Source organism: Neodiprion fabricii, chromosome 3 (genome assembly GCF_021155785.1).
Source record: "Neodiprion fabricii isolate iyNeoFabr1 chromosome 3, iyNeoFabr1.1, whole genome shotgun sequence".
NCBI classification, from domain to species: domain Eukaryota; kingdom Metazoa; phylum Arthropoda; class Insecta; order Hymenoptera; family Diprionidae; genus Neodiprion; species Neodiprion fabricii.
In genome coordinates, this window is record NC_060241.1 from 20502447 (window position 1) to 20519185 (window position 16739).

General features: G+C 32.7%; 2 protein-coding genes across 2 annotated transcripts in view; one reads left to right on the plus strand and one right to left on the minus strand.

Annotated features, from left to right (window-relative positions):
* Positions 1–16739, minus strand: part of LOC124178421 (E3 ubiquitin-protein ligase KCMF1-like) — a 17595-nt gene continuing 856 nt past the window's right edge. The window contains exons 2-8 of the mRNA XM_046561740.1: positions 15131–15298; positions 13106–13245; positions 12805–13001; positions 11507–11699; positions 10972–11192; positions 7517–7979; positions 1–2811 (exon numbers count right to left, since the gene is read on the minus strand). Coding sequence (XP_046417696.1) covers positions 2614–2811; positions 7517–7979; positions 10972–11192; positions 11507–11699; positions 12805–13001; positions 13106–13245; positions 15131–15298 — 1580 coding nt within the window. The 3' untranslated portion in view covers positions 1–2613. The remainder of the gene's footprint in view (positions 2812–7516; positions 7980–10971; positions 11193–11506; positions 11700–12804; positions 13002–13105; positions 13246–15130; positions 15299–16739) is intronic.
* The window catches only part of LOC124178427 (dihydropteridine reductase), a 10379-nt gene continuing 10164 nt past the window's right edge, over positions 16525–16739 (plus strand). The window contains exon 1 of the mRNA XM_046561750.1: positions 16525–16653. The gene's annotated coding sequence lies outside the window, so the exon portion shown is untranslated. The remainder of the gene's footprint in view (positions 16654–16739) is intronic.

A 16739-nucleotide genomic window follows, 5' to 3' on the forward strand; every position in this document is an offset into this window, starting at 1 on the left:
TTCAGTTATACCGATCAGCTTTATTCGTTTACAATACACATGATGAACGTGCATTACAGAGAATTCAATTTTGTAAAAATGTACTATAATGTAGTGGATGTTATCGAATACGTGTCCAGTTGGGCTCCGTTCATTTTTACAATAGGTGATGTGAAAAATTTAGCAAGTTATCATCTTTCGTTCATTCTATTTTTTAATAGTGCGTGTTACTTGTAGAGTTTCTCAAATTACAATCGTAAATCCAAAGAATCGAGCAACAAGTTTTAGATAAAAATTAGGTTGTACTGTACAATAATTGATTTGAAACGTGAGGAGGAAAAATAATGCGATAATGAGGTCGAAAATAGAAAAGAGTGGATCGCATAACTAAATATTGATCTAACATTGACAGACTTCATTGCCGTAATTAGGTAATGAGTGAATGGAGTTCTTGGGTATAAAACAGTCACATAATTTTATTTGACGTTTTGGCCCCGGTCCCGGCCGACCATCATCAGAAAACGTTTATCATCCTTCATGTCGCTTGAAATGTTAGTCGGTTGGCGCCAATGTAAGAAGGAAATATTGATGGTAATATGATGTAAAGATGCAAAATGATCATTAGTAAAGTAATAATTCTGTTCAAAATAGTTATTTCTTTGATTGCCAAGTAATAATAAATTAAGATTGATTTATCCACCAATGATTTATCTTCAATTGATGCCTACTGTAATAATCTCTAGGAATAATTAGGGAGATTTGAAATTGAGTAAGTTTGACACCATGTTCTAAATTCTAGGTATTTTTAAAACTTTATATTTATCATTTATTATTTATAACTTAAGTTATTTTACAAATTTCGTTTTTTTGTTTTTGATAAATCAGAATCACATCGGAGCGAGTACTATTGTACACTATGCACACTGATAGAACAAAGAATATCATAATGCTCTTGACTATAGATATAGTTAGATTGAAATTAGTATTCATGTACCTACATTTTGTTTTTTCTGATTTTCATATATTGATTTTGTTCAATGCATTTTCTCTCGTTTTGTACATATCAACAGCATCAAGAATTTTTTTTCTTCTAGAATCCAATTAACCCAATGATAATACTTACTCACCACGTTAATTACTCAAGTGTTCTTTATATTGTTAATTAATTAATTGATGAGACACCAATTGATTTTACAAACGTATCTCACGTTATATTTTATATGTTAAACTACAGCGTATGGTATAATTCAATATGCATTTACCAGGAAACTTCAGCATGTCCAGGAGTTAGCACATGGGTATAAAACGTACTCAACGAATAATAATAATATTAATAATAATTAGTATAGTAATAATTACTGCAAACGAGTAGTATTTTTCCTTTTTTTTTTTTTGCCGTCCTTATCAAACAAGAATCACATGCCAGGTAATATATTTTGCAATTTTGCATTTTTCGTTTCATTTTTCCGAATTTATTTCTTCACCTCTCGTTTGATAAAATATTTTCTCATTCACGCATATTAAAACATTTTTGGTTGTAACGTTTCTTTTTTTACATTCAATTCACAGATTTGTAGTTTAATTTTCAAAAATGTTCAACTACCCCCCAAAAATTAAGATAAATTAGTCATGTGACAGATAAAGAATCAAACTCAATTGAACAATAAGGATTTGGCAAATGACAACAGTTAACAAACAGAATAATATTTTTTTACAGTATGTAGTCTAAATCCACAGAAGCGGCACCAGCAGCGAGTTTCAAAAGCAGTACTTTACTCAGTAGTCATAGTAGTAGTAGTCGTAATACTAATAGCAGTAGTGTATCATAATCAAAAATGACCCCGATACGATTCTTTCAAATTATATAACCTAATTATTATCAATTATTATTTCATTTGATTCATTTTCCTTGTTAAAGCCTTTTGTATTGCAAGAGGTAGTCAGCCGCGTTAATTATGGACACAGCAAAAAATATTATTCCACCCGACGTGTAACAGTTTATTCTTTTTATTTTACATTTACTATTATTTCACCATTCCCAGAAATATACGCATGTCTCGAGTCTTTTTGCGAAATGAAATTTCACCATATCACAGTCTACGTGTAGCAAGTTCGTGTGTGTATATGTTACCGAATTAGCAGTCCTTCAATCAGCGGAAAAGCACAAGAGTATATGTATATTTATTAAATATTCTTCAATCAAAATATGCATACTGTTTCAAATATCACGATATTCAAACACAATAATAATAATTAATAATAATTAATAATAATAATAGTAATAGTAGTAGTAGTAGTAGTAGTAGTAGTTGTGGTAGCAGTAGCAGTAGCAGTAGCAGTAGTAGTAGTAGCAGCAGTAGTAAATTTTCAACTCTCGCCATCTATCGGCAGACTACCTTTCACCAAGGTGGTTTAAGTTGTCATGTGGAATAAATGAGGCAGAAAAAGTACTACAGCAAAAGAAATTACGCTGAGGTACAGAAGAAGATAAAGTGGGGGGTCGGGGGTATTTCAAATAATTATCAATATATAATATTATAATAATAATAACAATAATGATGAGGTGTTCTAAACAGTGCTAGGACTAGTGCTAGAGGGCCTATAGGGGTAATTTTTTCCGGCAAAAGGGTGGGGTTAGTGTGGTGGCGGCGGCTCAGTGGATTGGTTCCTCCCATCGACAGCTCTTACAGGTTTTCTGCGTGACGGTCCTGTCACACTTACAGGACCTACGCCACCCCGCATGTAAGCTGGCGCTGGAGCAGCAACTGGCTCCCTAATCGTACCAGTTCCAGTGTTCCTTACTGGCGCTGGGGACAGAGGCTGTTGCAGTACCTAAAGTGTGAAACAAATATTATTATTATTTATTGAAACCAGAAAAATTTATAAATACAATGTACTTAAATCCAGTACATATAGCAATTCTACAGAGGTAACATTATTAGCTGCGCGCAGGGTTGGACAATATACATACGAGTTACAGCTAAGAATTTCTTAAATACCATTAAATTTTACCACTTTTTGTGTAGTTTTAAATATAAATGTAAAATACAGAAACATATTACTTTACAAAGAATATCTGGTGAAGCGAAAAATTATGATTTATCACTCTGATGAAAAAAAGTTCTTAGAAGTTTCTCATAATTTTTTTGTAAACGTTTCTTAGAAATTATTCCATATTTTTGGACAGTCCTGAGAGAAAATTCTGAATTAGTTCTGAAAAAGTTTGAACTATTCTAATAAGTCTGGATTCCTGGAGAGGACTTATGTTCTTTGTGAACTTCATTTACTATATCGAAAACCTGGAAAGCTCTTATCACTACCCTGACTAAGACGAATTCCATGTAAACATCAAATAAATTTTTAGGAACAGCTCGAGATGCTTTTTGAACTTGTTTTTCTATTGAGTATCTCAAAAAAATTCCCAATGTTTTCCATAAATTTGAAAAATTCAATTTGCTGCACAGAAATTAAGATATTCCTAAAAAATTCCTAGAAATTATTAGGATTTTTCGTGGATTTTTTTAGAAAACTGTGCAACTGTTAGCAATTGTGAAAATGATTTTCTTTTGATATGCTCACAATTAATTATGATAATTGATGGTAGGATTTTACTTAACGTTAAAAATTTAATCTAGACAAAATTTTCTTTCTTCAATGGCTCATTAATGAAAACAGAAGATTAAACTTTCAAACAATCTGTGGCTTTAGTGTATGAGAAACTTTAGGGAATGAATTAATGCATTAGATTGGACGTTTTAATGACTCTCTTTGTAATAGTTGAAAATCTAAGCTAACAGTTCAATCTAGTGAATTTTCATGAAAAAAAATCTAAAAGCAAAAATTATGTTGGTTACATTTATAATTTTTGATTACATAAATTCAATTACAATTTTTGAAAGTGGTTCATATCTGTATATGCTTTGATTATAGATTTCAAGTGTAATTGGATATTTTTATTCGATAAAATATCAATATTCAAGTAATTGAGCTCCGCTCAATTATAATTCACAATGGTACTTTGCATTTGGTCTCATCTTAATTCTGCATCATAAATGCATTTTGTTATTCATCTCATGCCAATGCGAAATTTCAATATATTTTGTAGTTGACTTCGTAGCAATTAAGAATTGGAAAGATATTTCACAACGTAAGTATTTGGTTGGATCTGAATTGCATGTTACAAATGTATTATGTGTGGATTTGGTATCTAAAATAAGATATAGTTGAATCAGTGCATGCCAATCCTATCACGAACTAAACCTCACCTCTTTCGATGTCGTCATAAATATTGGGATGTCATAATGGCCAACAAACGAGCACGAGTAAAAAACGTTGAAAAAGTCATTTATTTCGGATGCATAACATACTTTGAAAAACACAGCTTTTTAATAATATCTGGAGATTGCATTGAGCTACAGGGTATTTCAACTAGTCATTTTCATATAGTAACACCGGATGTAGATACTTATTTTCAACCAAATACTTTTCTAATTATTTCCTACATGGTATAAACTCAAAACAAATCTGTTTACTTGAAAAAGAAACTATACTCTCATGTTCAAACCATTTTCTATTTCTCATCTCAAGCAAGAAAATTCACTTTTAAATCTTTTTTTCGTATTTCTACAAAAATATTACTCTAGGTTAATGTAAAATAATGAGAAAAACGACGTGGTAGCGGCATTGAAAAGATGTAGTGATATAAACAAAATATGAAAAAATTGTTTGACAAATTTTTCTCTGTCTATCTCGTGATAGTCTGGATTATTAGTTTTGAAATGACAAACTCTGTAGCTCGATTTAGTCTAGATATATCATTTTAAAAAATGTGTGATTTTAAGAACGTTTCATAATTTCGAAATCAATGGCTCATTAATGAAATTGTTGTACACAAACTACTCTGTGCTACACGGTAACAAATATCCTAACACGTTTGTGAGAATCTGTTTTACTATTTTTTTCATATCCACGTGGAACGACCCGATTGTATTTTGTCATAGACTTTGTGTCAATTACAAATTACAATTTTACCGAACACTGTTGTCCATCAAACGCAGTGTCATTTTTGTTGTACGTATGAAGTACAGCGAGTGATTATCAGACCATCCTATCTTCTTGTATCCCACACAGAATAACAATGGAATTAAATGATAGTTAAATTGAATTAAAATAAGCACGCGTAAATTGAATGATGTTGTTACATTTGTTTTTATTTGGTATAATGAAGTTCTAAAAACCACTTATGCATCTCTACACGTCCCTATTTAATGCTACAAATCTGCTCTGTCAAACGAAAGTACGAAATAGAAAGATCCTTGTCAGTGGTGCACTGGCATAATGTTTTGTTATATAGCGCAATGGCTCACTGAGCACTACCACTCATAATTTCAGCGCACAAGAATTATTGCACACAAAATTTTTAGTAGATCTAAATTCTTTCGATACACTGCTGCCTATAAAACAGAAAATTTAAGATACAACTGTGTGGTATGTCAATAGGAATTATGGTACGTAATATTTGATATAAAATGATTTATTTGACACACAGGTAATACTTGGAAAGTATGATATAATGTTTGTCTGCTCATAAAAATTATCGCACACAGTGTGAAAAAAAAAATATCGTTGTAATAAGCTTCATGTGCATTGACAAAAACTTATTGTACCATATTTCCCATAGATTAAATTCCTGCGTGCCACTGCCAGGTTTACCATTATACAGTGTCCTTGAATTTTTTGAGTCATATTACCTGTATTCCACTGAAATATGTGTCGATGGGCTATTCTTTAATAAGCAATAACAGATATAAACTATTTTGCAAAATGTGCAATCACTTGGTGGTTCAGTTCAGTGTGGATGCATATCTGTACGGAGTATTCAATACCAACTCATGAACATCTGACCCTCACAATTTCGAATCTAATCCATATTCTTTCATACCCATCATAACCTTGACTCTAAAGATAAAACGATCGGTTCTTATTTTTCAAATATTTGTTTCTAAAGCCGTTATTCAGTTTTAAGTTTCTAAGTAAAGTAACCCGCCTATTCTGTAAATTTTGAAAAAATATTCCTCAAAATCTGTGTCAGCACAAATGATAATTTTCCATAGTTTAAAGAGTCATTATGTAAAATAATATGAATCATGGCATATAACGTATTAGCATCAATAGGATGCAGTCTCTTGTATACTTTTTGTTTCACTTCTGTGTTGTTTATTTTTTATACTGAAACATTATGTCTTTGTTCAATCATCCTCGGATAAAGGATAGCGATATTTTGATAATTTAAATAAGGTCATACGTATGCGGTGTGGTCTTATAATTCTTTTCTTATTTCCACAAAAATATTCAAGTATAAAATAAAATGGCGTATCGTTGTAATTATTATAAAAAAAAAAGGTTACAAAATATTTGAAATATATGCAGAAAGTTTTTATTGTTATAACTTCAACTCGTTATATCTCTACAATCAGTGGTTTTTTGACTTTGAATGTTGCTATGCATATTCTTGAACGTGTTCTGCAATAAATAGTGTGCTATAAATTTATGGAATGTTTTACTGAATATAGTTCTTATATTATTTGCAAATCGTTATCCAAATAACACATCAATGCGTTTAACGTTTTGGCATTCAAGAGATGTTCAAGTAGGTTTAAATTTTCAGTGGCCGAAATGTTCAGAAGACGTCAAAGAAGTTTTTTTTTTTCTTCAAATGTTATTCTAATTAAACCAACATTAAAAAAAAAAAACTGCAAAGGTAACACGTTCAAGAATGTAATTTCAAAGTTTTAATTCAGAAGACTGTTAATTATCTTTGTTACAGCAAGAGTGGAAATGAGATCAATTTTTTATAATTAATAACAAAAGTGCCTTATCTCGCAAATCTCTATAATGGTATGCACAGTTAGGACTTTTTCAAGTAGAAGCGAGGATGCATAATCCAACTTTATGCTTAAACATATTTTTTGGCGGAATTCAAATTTGGAGGAGTTTTTACACATATCACTATAAGTAAATTGATCGAAGAGGAATAATAACCGGTGGTTGAATCCAAGACAACAATTTTGTGCCAATCACCAATTAGAATAACGGTTTTTGTAACAGTAGAGCAAGTGTTCAAAAATATGTGAAATTTTAGTAGTTTTACTTTATTTCTCGTCTTTGCAGACAGTTTCAAATTGTTTTCGATGTCTTGGAAGAAAAGTAGAAGGAACTGATTCGAAACTATAAGACCTCACGTTTGACACTCTGTTCAAATAAAGTCAATGAAAAACTTTTGTCAAAGAATGGATTGACTAAAGATAGGCAAACACAGTTACTCCCGGGTAAATGTTTGTGGCTTTGGGTCTACCAGGGAATAGTTTCATTTTCCTAAATTTACCGAACCTTATTCCATTCAAATGTGAACAAGTCCTCAACTACTCCAAACTAAAATTCCGCCCGAAGCTTTGAACTCCTTAGTGAAACACAGTAAGTCCCGTAAGACCAATTATCTCTACGTTCTTCCATCAACATACAAAGTAACAAAGCTCACCAATGGCTGCGGCAATACGCTGTGCATTAAAGTCTGGACTATGGGTGTATTCTGAGCAGAGACCGCATTGGGATTAGGAGGAAGTCCTTGGTTTGTAGGGCCAACCGTAGTTGCAGCTTGGGACTGACTTCCTGTGGCAGCCGCTCCTGTCTGTAGAGTTTGATGCGATTGTTGCTGCTGTGGATTTTGTTGGACAACATATTTGTTCGTGGTTGTTTGATCCCTTTTCACTTCTTGGTTCGAGTTACTCTTCTTCGCCGGAACCAGTGCCACTACACCGCTTGGAGTTTCTGGTGTTGTCGTTGCTGTCGATCCAGGAGTCTGGACAGCCGATTGTTGAATCAGCTCAGGCAGAGCCTGAGACAATGTGCTTACGACAATCTCCCGCGTGAACAAACTCCTGTTTGCACTCTCTCGTTCAATAATCTGCAGCTGGGAGTCGGACAGCGTATTCGTCATGCACCTGCGCAACCGAGGAGGAGGGTATATTAATAATTTTGTATAACCTTCAAGATCTGTTGTCAAATTTGATGTCATTGTAAACGCAAAGATCACTTGAAAAGTGTGGTTTTCAAATTATTCAGTTATTTTATGGATAACAGATTTTTCAGCAGTGGTTGAAGTTAAACAAAATCTAATGTGATATGATCACTGAGGTTGATTTGTTTTTTGCACACTTTTTGGCAAAATATAGTGTTCGCAAATTAGTTTGGCAATGACCAGCCTACAGATGACATGCAGTTTTTGGTTCACATGTATACATAGCCTGTCTGGAGGATCTTTGTTCAGTTTTAATACGGAATATTTTTATTTACTGTTTTTTTCCCTTTCCTATTTATAGCACTTTTTTGTGTACAAATCCAACAAATGTCTATACTTTCAAATTCTATATTCAGAGGTGGAAAAGTGTGATTAAATCCTATAAAAAGTTTCGGTGATTTTAAAATATCACAGTAAGAATCTCATTATGATTTTTTTCTGGACACACCAATAAAAAATGGAATAGAGATATGCAAAACGAGCAAATGTGAGTGAATAAAAAAAAATTTTTCGGGTTTCAAGGTTTACAAATTAGACAAATAACCCATTATCACTGTTTTTCAAAAAATGTAATTGAGTTTTTAGTAGACGTTGTCAACGGTCGCACTAGTTTTTATATCTGCCCAAAGACACTAGAAACAATTGTATCTCGCTTATATAATATTAATAGCAATTTGTACATGATTTTATTTTAATTACAAATTATATTTGTATTTTTCAATTTGTAATTGAGCCATTGCTATTGTTCCCATCAAAGATACAAAGTTATCTCATCATTTTTTTCGGTTGTTTTTAAGACAAGTGATATAGTAAAGGAATAAAGCTGATGAAAATCATGCCAATGCTCGTCAACATCCTGAACACACTGGAGCAGCTGTTAACTATTTATTTGGATTATAGGATACATGAAAAAAAATTTCAATCATTTTAAGGCCAATTATGCATTCATTTCCGTACTTTAGAATGCATTAATAATGATTATGAAGAGCAGAGACAACAAATTTTTGAAGTTGCTAAATTGATTTAAGATAATAATAATCAAAGTCATTCTTACAATATTTTACTTGGGAAAAGCTGGTAATAAGAGTCTCCAAACTTAATTATCACATGTGATCAGAAAATCAGCTCTGGAATTTTTGTAGACTTTTTACGAAATTAAGTGTGCGATCTGTTACAGCACTTTACGTTACTAATTTACAGCTTTTCAAAGATTTCGATAATTTACGAAAACTGAAAACAGCAAAATCGCGAATTCAAATACAATCATGTCAGGAAATTAGGCACATACAAGATATGTGCTGTAAAATTTTTCAAACATAAACTAACATTCATTTTTAAAGATAGTTTAACAGCGCAGGTGTTTCACATATAAATCTGCCAACAACTTTTTATTTCACTGGATACTTCAACCTGACTTCACTGCTTGTAATTAATTTTATAAACTGATAGGACTTTGGTAGCAGAGTCTCATGCAATAATATATGAAATTTAAGAATTTTAAGATGTCTCTAGCTCTGTCGTAATTTAAAAAAACTTTAAACTTGCTAACAAAACTTTTTCCATGTCGACGCAAGTCATTTCGTTGAAATATACAAATTTATTATCACTGTGAATTATCAGTAAGATTTACCATTTGATTACCTATTCAATTATTCATTAAATTTATACTTGTTCAGAATTTAACGAAGAGTAATGAACTGAGTTATTAAAAAAAATTCAGGTTTCCATTTCTTTGTTAACTTTCATGAGTATTCCGTAATCATTAGTAACACATGTGTGATGCACACATGTAAGAAATTATAATATTTGTTGATCTGAGTTTAACCTTACGGCATTTATTAAACATTTTTTATATGCAACGAATATCCAAGTTAATCAAGATGTATAAGTATCGGCATTATACTTTCTAACATGAGACCACAGTTTTTATAACTGTGCATTTGTGATAAGCAGTAGGTTTACATCATGATTACTAATGACCAGAGATTTTATCCGCGACAATATTCCCAAATGCTGTAAGCGAAAAGACAATTCTCAGTATGAATTGAGACTCGTTCTGGACTCATTTCAAATATGTGATACAATATTCTAATATTCAGCGGGCTGTTTTCAGGTTCTTTGTAATTCCGTGGTTGTGGAACTTTACATTGACCGTAAACCATGCTCAAACCGTTCATACGGTCTTGGGGTCTCATATTGTTTCATTCAATAGTGAAAAGTTATCTTCGCCGAACTTGATTATTATTTTTTTTCTTTAAAAGTAAAATAAAAGTAATTGTTAATGCATTATGTTTCTCAGTTCTAAGTGGGTCGTGAAATTTATTGAAGAATTTCAGTGTTTCACAATTTCAATGATTTAACTATTACCATTGATTTGTTTTCATCTTTTACCTGATTTAAAAATTTGAATTTACTAAAACACTAAATTACACTTGATTGTGCTATTACCATTGTTGATATGAATCAGTTTGAAATATTTCCACGATATTTCCCTTATTTTTTTAGACTATGGAAACTATTGTAATATTTTTAGGTTTTTCAAAGTCTCAGCTTCTATTACCATCCGGTGAATGGAACTTTAGGGAAAAATTTATGAAAAAGATAGGGAATAATGACCTTTCGTAATTAAATGAAATTAAACCAAGTCACATCATGGATTTTCAGTTTTGCAGTACCAGGGTTAATAATAACTACCTTTGCGATTTGATAAAAATATACTGGTTTGACCTAGATAAGAATGCAAATAAAATATTAAAAGCACAATATAGAATCGGCAATGGCAATTGGTGCCACAGTGCATGCCTCGTAAGAACCCTTTCTTCATCTTGATGGTCAAATAATCTTCCGTCTTCAGTTTATTAGGCAAGTTTATTGAAATTGAGTTTACAGTGTGACGCATTTCAGACAAAACTTACCTGGGTAACAGAAACATGGAGTTCTGAGAGTTCAGCGACGATGGGTTGGATGGATTAGCAGCGTTGTTAGCATTGACAGCAGCGTTGTTGTTGCTGGCCGAGCTGTTGGTAACCACGCTGGCCATCGTGGCTGAGTGTCCACTGCTGGCCACACCCCCGCTAACTGTGCCAATAACTTGCGGCTGTCTCCTTGGCAGTCTCTCTAGTTGTTGCCGTGCAGCCTGATTCGCATAAGCACACACAATACAGACACATACATACATGTATATATAAATCTAAACATATGAAAATGCACACTGTGCACGATCTTGTTCATTCGTCTCAAGTACGATATAAATTAAGACAGACTTGGAGTCATACCAAAGAAATACATATTCATGACAATCTTTCACAATTGACATGCTACTTCGACATTAATCGATTTGCCGCATGATAACAACGAAAAAGAGCAAAGAGCAAAAAACAAAAGACGAACAAAAGAAAACTATTGTAAAAAATAAAATCATTGTGTACTAAGCAAGTCTTTACAACGTACCCTGACTTGCTGACGTTCAAGCTGCAACTGCATTTGCAACTGTTGTAGTTGCGAAGGTGCAGAGGATCCTTGACCTGTGCCAGCTCCAGTTCGTCGTACTCCTGACAGTTGAGACAGGAGTTCTGTGATTGGATCGATACCTTCTCGACTGCTAGGACTCAGCGCTCCTGATGAACTAAAATGCATGTTGGACCTGCAGGTCCAATGTCATTCCAATGAACAATATCTAAGATGAGATGACGGGCTTGACTTTCCAATGAATTATATGATATGATCATCAGATTATACATGACAAAATGGACCAGTTTCATATCAATAAACATAAAATGAAGTAAAAGTCTACAAGTCTTTATTCATGAAACATTGATGAGATATGTGAAAGGTGGCAGGTACTGATGCGATCTACTAAATGTGGCTATGGTAGATATTGTGCACAGAGAATGGTACATGAAAAAACAAATAGTTTGTGATTCTAGCGACTTTCTTGGCTCATAAAACGAATTCTGAGAATTCTCCGCCTCTCAAGTTCTGGGTCCATCGCTTACACAGAAACTATTGAAATACAGTGACTATAGTAATTTGTTTGCTATATAATGTGATAGAAAGAATTTCTGATTAGATTTGTCTCTACAACCAAATTTATATGTGACAATCAATTGCTATTTATTCCTCCAACTTACGTTGTTATATTTAAAATTTTCTCTCATACAGCCTTTTAAATTCAACAATAAAATATTGTCAAATTATACAGACAATTTCAGTATACCGATATTTTTTTCTCCAATAACATGACAGGGTAATTTTTTCCTCTACAGAAAATGCTCTGTAATCAAAGAACTCCTTGATTTAAGTATAATATTCCTCTGTAAAATAAACTTCACTTGTACCGATGGAAGAACCACAAAATTCTGTATAATGAGGTAGCGGAGAGGTTTCTGTAATACATTGAGTATCTACTGTTTTTGCACAACTAATCAATGAATTTCGCATTGTTATAGGAAAGTTTTAACCTTTAGAGGGCTGGCATTTTTCCCTAAAAATTCCATATTTTTTAGAGGTATGATTTATATCGTATAGCGTATATAAATAGTTAATACGTCCAGTCGAGTTTCCAAGTTACCTGCTGGCTCTAACAGAAGCCAGGCTGGCCGTCTAAAGGTTAACATACATTTTCGCAGGCATTTACAGATACAATGTAGAGAACTTTTTTTTAGCTAGGAATAAATGTACGAGAACAAAGACCTGATGATTAATCCATCACCCACTGTTGGCGTGATCATTTTACTGGTTTCTCATACCTCCGGGCTCGCGGAGCTCCGACACCTCGAGACGGGTGTGGCATTCGTCGAACGTTGTGGCGACTAGAAGCTGGTTCATCAAGGAAGGATATTAAATCTCTTGGACCGCTTCGATGTTCAAGGGTCAAATGTCCAGCAAAATCATCAGTCACATGATTGGGGTCCCCCCCAGGCAAAGATGCGCACACTGGACATACCTGTTGAAAATTTTTAAATAAGGAGAAGTGAAGAAAAAGAAAACGAGTAAGTTAATGTATGTCAAATGAAGAGGCTACTGCATGGAATACATTGATGTACTCACCACTTCAAACGACGTATCCGGATGATCTGCTGCAACATGTTCTTGCAGCGTAGCTTCTGTAAATCCCATCCTAGTACAGTAAGGACACGTCAGAGATTGCGGCTGCTCAATGCTCACTCCTTCTCCGCCGTAATAGAGTTCTATATTTGAAATTAGATATTGTTACCTTAATTAATCCAGTTCTCCACCGAAGGAGATAACGCTATTTTTAACAAGGTTGAAATTCGTAACATTATGGTAACGATGCATCTTTCAAGAAAATCGTTATTGTGCAACCTCAGCATTGTTTGAAATTTGGTAAAATCTAATACAACAAAACATAATCATATTTTGCGAATTCAAGTCTTTCAAAGTAGTTCTAAAGTTACATAATAGTAATGTTTTTAAAAATAATTTGTTACGTTAACGTTACTAACTTCAACCTGGTTATTATTAGATTGGAAAGTTTCAAGTAAATTCCTTAATAACAAAATTTGTTACAATAGATTTTCAATTTCATTAGTATAATTAGTTTGGAACTGAAAATAAAATTTGGAAGAAGACTACACAATTTGAGCAAAAGTATGTTAGCTATTTGGGTTTAAAACGAAAAGGTGAAATTATGGCCAACACTAAACATGGCACTGACTTATTCGTCCAGTATTGAAAATATTTTGAATTAAGCTTCATCGATGGAAATTAAAAAATTTTAATTTTTTAAAATTTGGATTAAGCACAAGTGAAGGTATAAACAAATTTTTCTTCACGTTTTGAAAAACAAAATACAGCAATAATAAAGACCAAGTGAACGAGGAAAAACATGAAAAGCTTTGATTTTTTTTATTTTTACTTGTTTTATCCAGATTGCACACAACAGAGCAAAACTGTGAATGGTGTACTTCTTACGAAGGTTGCAAAATATGATACAAATATATTATTTATTCAAGAATACTTCGTTTTTGAAGAAAATTCCTCACTTCTGTAGGTTACTCATAGCAACCATCTTGTCTTTGGATTATTCTAGTATTACAAATCTACTGTACATGATGCATATTGCATAATTAAAGTGAAACCTCTTCTAAACCTACGTTTCACATTTCAATTATGAAACTTCACAGTTGTGATAACAGAATTATTTCAATTACTACAATATTAATTATTACAACAAATTATTATAACAAATGTGAATATAAGGATAAGAAAAAAAGTTTGTTAAAAGCTCCGGCTGTAAGTCGACTTTGACCAAGGATTAAGAAAAATATTTTTATCTATAACCTGTGTTGAATAATTTAATTATAAATTACATTTGTGTAAGTTGATCAGCAAACACAATCAAGATCCAAATTATTCACAAATCTGTGGAACGAATACAATTTCATATATATTTTCTTCAATTGTTCGATTACTTTCTCAAACTATGTGAGCTGGATTTAGAATTCCAACATTGAATTCTGATAACAAGATCTCAAGAAATAAAAACATCTTAGTAAGTTAACTAGAGGTTTAATATTGCACTGATCTACATTCGTAAACCAGTATTAGTTGTAGATAAAGTTTGCGATTAAATTTAGTGAATCAAAATTTTAGGTACATCTTTTTCGTTTACAGTTAAAAAAAACCGAAAAATCGGAAGAAATATGCTACTAGCTTCTGAACACTAAGCATAGATCGGTGTATGCTAGTCGGAAGAACAATACATGTGCATTAGTGTTACAATCAGCTACTTAGCGTCGCCTTGCGTGAACTCGAAAAACTATTTTGTGTCCTTATTTCTTGTATGCATAGCTTTCAATATATTCTTAGTCTACCTGGAAATAATTCCATTATAGTAAACTATTCCTACCTAACAAAAAGGTAAGCTGAATACACGATAGATGCTTTAATTATGCTAAGAAAGAAGTCACGTCGACCTGCTGCGACTAAACTGCAGTACAAAATAGAAAAAAAATTCTTCAGGGAGATATAAAATTTTGAAAAGTATTCATTTGCGGAATTCTTGTAACTTTTCGACTAACTTAATGCTACATGAAAGATATTGAGCTTTACCAAAGTCGGATCTTGTCAGGATACACTGCATAGGATGATCGACGAGATGCCGTGTTGTATTAGCACCTGCCTCATAGCAGTTTGCGCACAGATCATAGTCGTAGCACACCAGGCACTTATACCTGCGTCCACGGAAATTTCCCTTGAGGCAGGAATCGCAACTTACCCCTGAAGACACAAAGAAAAGCAAGAACAGAGATTAACACAAAATGCATATCATTTAAAAGAATTAATTAATCAATATCTCATAGCATTTTTCAAACATTGATCAACACATTGAGTATACGTGTATGCTATGCACATCGTGTAGAAATAAGAGAAGATTATATAGATAAATGATTATTTTTCATACAAGTAAATTCATTTTTCAGCATTGAATCGCAAATGCTTACTTTTGTGTCTTAAATTTACAAGCTTAAAGATATTCGCATGTTGTTTGAATGGATCTCAAGTTTCGAACCGTCAGGTTTTACCGAATACTTCATTTGCTCCTAATACTGAGATTTGATGGTAAATTTCTGATGAGTAAATAAAATCTGGGTGGTCATTTCAGAGTGCGAAATGGTGTGATTATGGCTAAATACTTTGATCGATCAAAATCTCAGGGTATGTTTCTATAATACTCAATAAATATGCAAAATTGTCAAGTTATCCAGGTTACTGGGGGGCTTTAAATAGACAGCAACCTGTACGTTTAGTTTCTGGGTCGAGATTACTGTGTCAACTTGTCTATTTATATGATACACTACAAAAATATGTGTACACAAATTAACTTACAATTTAAAATAAAAAAGTAATTAACTAATCACACATGACACTTGTGATACAATAGTGGCATAAGACAAAAGTGAATTATTCTTACATTCGAAACCGACAATCCAATAAAAATTTTACAACCAGTAATAAATTGGAGCACAGAGGGTAAAGGATATTTTATCTGCTGTCTTATTTTATCGTAGAAATTAGGAATGCATGTGGCAACTATGCTCGATGTGTTTGCACGTAGTATAAAACCAAGAGGTGAAATGTTTACTCAAATAAAGAATGCAAAACACGCAATTCTTGGTAAATGATCTAATTATAGTTCATAGTTTTATCAACTGAACAAAGAAACAAATCATCCCCTTACAACTTTGGTGATATTTTTTAAGGAAAAAGAAACAAGAGTGGTCAACATAACAGGGTAATAACAGAATTGCTCTTATCACTGGCAGAAAATTAACAGTGTTCTAGGGGTCTGCTAAATGGGAAGTCTTTCATCTCTCATCAACTTGTTGACAAACAGTTTAGTATATGTAGTTCTATACAGTGAACTAAGACGCAACTTGTAAGCTGGATTTGAGCCAAAAGTATATCCCCAGTTATGTTTATTTTTGTAAAATAGCTACTTCGAAACAATGGCAAAGAGAAAAAGTGTGAGAGAAAAGAGAAAGTAAATCGATTGTATGAATCTACTGTATATTTTATTATTTGAAAGGGAATATATCCGATGAAATTATTATTCAGCAAAGTAATTGTGGAAGGTGTGTAAATAGTTTAAGAAAATGAAGAGAAACTACAACTATTGTTGCTTCTCCGACGAAGAGTCGTGCATGATATTGCAAGTCCA